Source organism: Nyctereutes procyonoides, unplaced genomic scaffold, assembly GCF_905146905.1.
Source record: "Nyctereutes procyonoides isolate TBG_1078 unplaced genomic scaffold, NYPRO_anot_genome, whole genome shotgun sequence".
Lineage (NCBI taxonomy): Eukaryota > Metazoa > Chordata > Mammalia > Carnivora > Canidae > Nyctereutes > Nyctereutes procyonoides.
This window is the reverse complement of record NW_026575147.1, coordinates 17,470,834-17,478,148: the sequence shown is the minus strand read 5'-3', so window position 1 is coordinate 17,478,148 and position 7,315 is coordinate 17,470,834. Positions and strand designations below refer to the sequence as shown.

Sequence of the window (7,315 nt, the reverse complement as noted above, 5' to 3'; positions counted from 1 at the left end):
TAACTCTGGGAAACAAACAAGGGGTAGTGGAAGAGGAGATGGGCGGGTGGACGGGGTGACTAGGTGGACAGGCACTGAGGGGGGCACTAGTCTGGATGAGCACTGGGTGTTATACTATATGTTGGCAAATTGAACTCCAATTAAAAAATATACAAAAAATTTTTTAAATTAATAAATCTTTCAAGTATAAAAAAAAAGCAAGCAAAATGCACTCATTTGTTTCCCAAACAAGAATATCATTTATTTGCCGATCCAACCTTGAAGAAAAGTTACATTAAAAAAAATTGGAATAAGAACAAAGTGCCATTTGGCTAAGTGTTAAGCTTGTTCAATATATGATTCTGTGCTATGAAATGACTGTGGATCGCCTGATTACTCATTTGGGTTCTTGATATTTTTTGCCTTATTTCTTTTTAGGGTTAACTGGTGGTGCTTCTTTCTGTTTGAACTGCATATACTGTCCTATCAATCTCCTGAAAAACACAACAATCACTGAGATGACTAAGAAAATAAGGCGTACTAACATAACGGACACAATCTGTACTGGGGAAGGCGCCTCCTCTTTCTGCTTCCTCGCAGGCCCACTGTCAATGCTTCCTCCATACCCTACCTCCTCACAGAATGGAGGGGCCCAGCCATACATGCAGTGGCAGTTTTTTTTATTGTTGCAAATGCCTCGGTGGTTACACTTTTGAGGAAAACAGTTAAAACCCAAGACTGAGTCATTCACACAAGTTCTGTTAATACATAGTCAGTTATAACCACAGCGGGTACCATCATTTATTACACCTATGTCAGGTATTCCCATGGGTATCATGGCTTTGTGGTAGCCTACCCCCCAGCACATGAGATCTTCCTCTCGCAGATGAGTAGAGATGACAATCGTATGCTCTGGCAGATCAGGGATGGTGTTGACATTTATACACTGCAGCCTGCCACACATTGCATTTGCCTTGGTACAAGCTTTATAGGCACGGACTCCTAAAATTTCACAGTTCCCATATTGATCACCCATTAAATTAACTGCGTGATAGCACTGATCAGGAGCCTCCTTGGCATGAGGTCCAAAAATGTCTTGGCACTGCATATATCTGGAACGGCACTTCTTTCTGAAACAAAGGGAGTTATGCTTGCAGGGGGTTCCATCAAGCTTATAACTGTCATTTGGGCAGAAATTTGAGATTCCATTGCAGTACTCTGCAAGGTCACATTCATTATCTTCCTCTCGACACATGTACCCAAGTGGACGAAAGTGGCAGTTATGACAGCAAAGCCCAGTGCTACAATTGGCACCCTCCGTGAATTTACAATCCGGTTGGCAACACTTGTCTTTTTTACACTCCTCTCTTGAACCACAATCACAGTCTTCATTCCCTTCCACAATTTTATTTCCACATCTCACCAGCCCTGTATCCAGTGCTGGGATATCATTCAGACAGAGTGCTGCTGAATTTACGTGATCAAAAAACTGCAAATAACTACAATTACTAAACCCACTACTCTCAGTGCCCATGATACAAGTTCGCCTACCCCTGCATTGACAAAATGCTGTCACCATGTCCCAGTTCATGAGCAGACATTCTGCTGGCAGCAAGGATATTTTGATTTCTATAACTACTTACTGATCCACTGTAGTTTGTTGTACATGCACCTCCAATATATGCCCATCCAGAAGCATGATGTAAAGGCTTTGAAATATACAAATGTGACCAATCTTTTGCCGCAGTAAATTTGGCCTGATCTCTTAAAAATGTGTTTAGAATATCATTTGTTTCCATTCTGTCAAAATTTAATCTGTCCCTTTCTGTCCATATTTCAATACCTTGTAGATGTAGCCTCATACCAACCTCTTTAAAGAAGGTGTCCATAATTGCCATCAAAAGAACAGCATCATATATGACTCGAGTAACATTGGATTCTAAAAACAAATATACACCGTGATCAAAAACCATGGCCACTTCCATGTACTTCTGATGTTTATAGGAATTATAAAAGTCGCTACGCCTAGCCATATTCTCATTCTGGGCTGTTTTTCTAGTTCATCATTAGTTAAGCCACAGGTATGATTCTGAAATGTGTCCTCTTCCTTCAGGAGATATATGACATGTTCAAAGCTAGAAGAGCCCCTGAGGGGCTCGATTTGGTAATGTTCCTCATCAATTTTCAATATGCCTCGAAGACTCCCCATGCATGTACTTAAAGTAGCCTCTGAATCCTGAGTTCCTTCAACCGAGCCTACGTAGTTGCAGTCCCTGGGTATGTAAGGATGATCCTCCAGGAGTTTCTCCTGTTCCGTGTAGGAGAGAACCTTCAGATTTCGGGGTAATAGAAACCTCTTGGGCCACAGGTGAAGGACATACTTCTTGCCTTTGACCTGCAGGAGGTAGGACACTTGCTCCACAGCACCCTGCTGACCTCCCCGGAAGCTCAGCTTCTTGGGAATGATGATTTCATACGACTCAAATCCCCACTCGGGGTGAAAAATCATATCCTCGCCAAGAGCACCCACCAGGAGCGCCACGAGGACTAGCGTGGGGAGCGAACGGCCTTGGGGGAGTAAGGTCCTTCCTGACCTCATGGCCCCAGATCTCGGTCCTAGCAGGTCAGTCCCTGCACCTGGCCTGCGAGTCAGGGTCCAGGGCGGCCTCTAGAGAAGTGGGAGCGCAAAGTGCGGAGCTCCCAAAGCAGGGTACGCAGGAAACCCCAGCCTCCCAAGGCTCGGTCTAGCTGACATCCCAGAACTCACCTATCTAGTTCGTTTCCTGGGCGGTGCCGTTGGGCGCACGAGGGAGGGTTCTCCGAGGGAGAACCGAGGGAGAACCGAGGGAGGGGTGCGCGAGAATAAAACCGGCAAGGGGGGGGGGGGCTACTGGCACGAGGGCTGAGGGGCAGAGAGCAGCTTGGAGAAAGGAGAAGGGCTGCAGAGAAAGGAGGAACAAAGCTCTTGCTCAAGGGTCAGTCCGTCCTATGCCGGTTGGGCTGTTTCTATTCGCCCTAGGACACACCTGACGGTTTCCATCGGTGGGTGTTTTCTAGGCACTGCGCGCGAAGCACGGTCCCGCCGGGCTGGCCTGCGTGGCCCGGGAGCAGAGCGGCAGAGCCAGACGCCACCAGGGGTCTCGCCCCCTCCCCCACCCCGGGCAGTGCCTGGCTTCTGGCAAGAGAAAGACTCCAGCTCATTTTGTCAAGTGGCTCTTTCTGCTGTGTGTCCTTGGGTGCCAGGGACTAGCCAGATTGGGGGGGGCGGGGGGCGGAGGAGGGGGCGGTGCAGAATCTAGGAATAGAAGAGCACCTGTGAGAGCAGAAGAGCAGAACCCCGGGAGCTCTCCCAGAAAGGCATCCCAGTGGTTATGTTTGTAGTATGAGTGGTGGGTGAGGGAGGAGGTCAGGGATTCAAATGATTTCTAAACAGCTGACAATACCAAACTTTGATGAGGCTGTAGAATGACAACAACTCTTACACATCTCTGGAGGGAGTTTAATAGGCTGAACTGCATTAGAAAGCTCTTTAGCGGTATCTCATACAGTTGGAAATATGCAGACCCTACGATCCAGCAGTTCCACTCCTAGATACATACTCTACAGAAATGTGTGCATGAATTCACCAGGATACATGAAACAGCAATATTCCCCAAATTGGAAACAATTCAGCTTTCCATCAACAGTGACTACAGCAATGGAGATGATGCATCAGAGTTATTTATATGCATGATGTGGACAAATATTACAAACAAAGAAAAACAAAACACAAACATAAAGATCAGAATCAGACGAAATTAAACGTTACTTTTAGGGATACATGCATTTGGTAAACTGAATCTAGGAAATAATTACGGGAACCGTGAGGATGAGCTGTCACCCTACTTCTAGGGTGTAATCAGGAGTGGATGAGGAAGGGGCAGGGTATGGTTCATGTAGCTTCTAGAGTGCCTGGCTGTTGGGGTTTGCTGTACACATCTGTTAAACCATTCCTAAAAATGTATGCTCATTTCTGTGTGTGTTACATTTCACAATGAAAAAAAAATGCTTTAATAGCCCAGAAGTTTGTTTCTACTTTCTGAGATGAGACAGATATGCTCTGTAATCATTAATCTTTAGGTTGACACATTAGCTGGAGTCATAAAGGTATCGGTAAGGGATAGTGCCAGTAGACTGACTATGGCTACTATCTTTTTAACTTATGTCTTGAAATTTTATAGCACGGAGTATTTTGTCCCTTCCTAGAATAGCCATCATTCATTCATTATGTCCCTTTTGAAAAAGAATTATTAAAAAAATTATAGATGAAGAGCTTCTAACTTGTTGATATTAAGATGAAAGTAAGCACAACACAGAGCAATGTTTCTCTGCAAAAGTTACCTTCTGTATCAGTCTGGGTTCAGTCAGGAGAAAGAATCCACATCATAGTTGAAGAGAGAAATGTTAGATAGAGAGTTATTAATTTGAACAGGGAATTAGAGGAATAAGAGATTTGCTGATAAACTTCAGAGAATTCTAAAGAATATTGGAAATGTGGATAGAATACTTAATACAGCAGGTATGCAATGGTATTTCAAAAGTAGTGGTACTATTTGATAAGTGTTTCTGTGCAATTTCTAAATATCTTCTAACATATTTGTGTTGATAAATGACTTTTAAAATTCTTCATACACATAGGGCTGCTGGTTGGTTACAATTTTTTTCTAATTTGATGTTGCTATGTTCAGTGATACCTGTCTATATACTACTGACCCTTTGAAGCACTGAGATTCTAGCATGGCTTCATCCACATGCAATTTTTGTGATGTTCCAGATATTCTTAAAATAAATTCATCAGCGCTCACTGTCAGTCCATGTTCTGTGTATAACATGGTGTGAAAATGGGATTCTTTCTGGCTTGGAGTTTCAGCACAGACTTCTGTTGATGTCAGCCAGCCAGAGGCCGTGAGGAGCACCCCTGAGAGTCAAAGACAGAGTTACTGCAGATCTTTGCTGCAGGGAAACTGCACACAAAGGGGAGATGTGGGTTTGTAGAAGTGGGTGTAAGACAGGGGTTATTATAGGATTGCCTTTGTGTTAGGCGATGTTGAGATGGGTTCAAAGATGAGCATCTTAGTGAATTTTATCCAGGTGGCAGGGATGATCAGATACAGTTATGATTTTTGTCTAACAGGTGAGAAGAATAGAGCAGCGTTAAAGCTATAATTGTTAAAGAGGCAGCAGCCACTGAAGTTGTCAGGAGTGGATGTATTTGGTAATATTTGTAGTAAGTAATTTTTTAAAAGGTTATGGTGTGTGTGTGTGTATGTGTGTGTGCTATTATAAATGTGATATTCTCTTCAATTGCATCCCCCAGTTGGTTTTTGTTTATAGCGGAGGTTTCTCTGTGAATTAATTTTACATCATTCAATTCACTGGATTCCTAATGGTTAAGTGTTTCAGTAAGTTTTCTCGGGTTGTCTTATTAATCTCAGATGTAGATAGCTTCTCTTCCTCCTTTCCAATTCTTATATGTAAAGCCCTATAATAACCACAGTAACACTGATTCTGGTATAACATGATTGGTGATTGGTGTTCATCCTCTGCCAGGTTCATGTTCTTAAACCTTTTCAAGGAGTACAGAGAAAGTAGTCATGGAGGAGAAAAAGGCAGAGAGAAATAGAGACAATCCATGACAGAGAAACTGGAACTGGGTCCCTATAGCCTGTATTTGGCTGACTCAAAGTTTCTGTGATAGGCATACGAAGCAGGGGACAATTTGCAGTGAGGTTCTTGCAAATCGCAGTCAGGTTTCAGAAGCTAAAATCAACCCCAAATATATTTGTACTGAGGCAGACAAGTGTCACCGGGTAGTGCCAAATAGCAGCCAAGATTCGGACAGAGATGGATTATCCAGCTAGCCTCCAGAACTCCTACCCAGGTAGCCAACAGCAGGCTCACCCCATCCACATAATTAAGTTTGCAATTATGCAATCCCACATTTTATACAATTGCATTTAAAATATATTGCCTTGTGGTTTAGGCTATTGCACATTAACAATGTTTTTAAGAATAAAATAATCCGGGCAGCCCTGGTAGCTCAGAGGTTTAGCGCTGCCTTCAGCCCAGGGTGTAATCCTGGAGACCTGGGATCGAGTCCCACGTCAGGCTCCCTGCATGGAGCCTCCTTCTCTCTCTTCTTGTGTCTCTGCCCCTCCCCCCTCATGTATGTCTTTCATGAATGAACAAAAATCTTTTTTAAAAAAATAGCCTGGAAACTATTAAAAAATAATAAAATAATCCCCACAAACCCATTTATGAAAACAAGTAACTGGGAAAGGAAACAGGGAGGAAGAGTGGGAGGGGAATGGGATGAGAGGGAAAAACGGGAGTCTTTATATCATCATTAAGCATTTGAAACAAATATGATAACAAGTAACATTTTATATTAGATATTTATACATTTCTGTTATTATAGATATGTTTTATTGAAGTACAATTTATGAAAGTAAAATGCAGAAATCCTAAGCATAAATTACACAAATCTGTACATATGTATATATTCCTGCAATCACCGCCCAGGTTAAGATATTTTCAGACTCTAGAAATATTTTTCTTGCCCTCCTCTCAGTCAAGACCCTTCTCCCAGAAGAATATCCACCATTATGGTCCCTATTTACCACTGGTTTATTTTTCTTGAATGTATATAATGGAATCATATATTCAGAATGTATTCTTTTGTGTCTGGCTTAATTTGCTCAACATTATGTCAACGACAATTCTTCATGTGGTTGCATGTTTCCTTTTTCATTTCTGTGTAATATTCCAATGAAAGGAGGTACCATAATCAGTAAGCTATAGGTCAAAAGAAAATATTTTCTGTTTCACACACATTCACACACCTACTCCTCCTCACCTACTTACATACTTCGCATATGCCCTCTCTCCCTTCCGGGCTTTACAAGCACTTGAGTCTCATTTCATTTTCAAAATACTGGCAGGCAGATGCAGCAATTGAGCCAACTACACGCACAGCTGGCCTGGAGCAGTGTTTGCTGGGAAAGTGTGCAGAAGCAGAGGCAGTAAACAAAGTCAGTTTCCCCGCTGCCCATCCCATTCTGGACTGTGTACAGGCATTAAGGTTGATTGTTGTAGCCATCATGTTCTGAAAGAGGAGCTCGGCCTCCTGTCCTTGCGCTGTGAGGGAAGCACCAGTCCCTCTCATGGCATGACTGTGGCCCGGTGTCCAAGCCCACCATTCCAGCTGTGTGATGTAGCAGCCCCTGGCCTCCGGCCTGCTCTCTCTCCTTTGATTTCATGGTTGAGAGAGGCCTGCATCTTTCTGCCACAAACAAGG

The 7,315-nt window shown here is 43.2% G+C and overlaps 1 protein-coding gene across 1 annotated transcript; it reads right to left on the bottom strand.

Annotated features, from left to right (window-relative positions):
• Window positions 1–403: 403 nt before the first annotated feature.
• Window positions 404–2,578, bottom strand: LOC129501224 (disintegrin and metalloproteinase domain-containing protein 30-like). The gene is given in 3 exon segments (XM_055312172.1): window positions 404–1,553; window positions 1,555–2,032; window positions 2,035–2,578. Coding segments are annotated over 3 exon segments (2,172 nt in total).
• Between the last annotated feature and the right edge of the window lie 4,737 nt (window positions 2,579–7,315).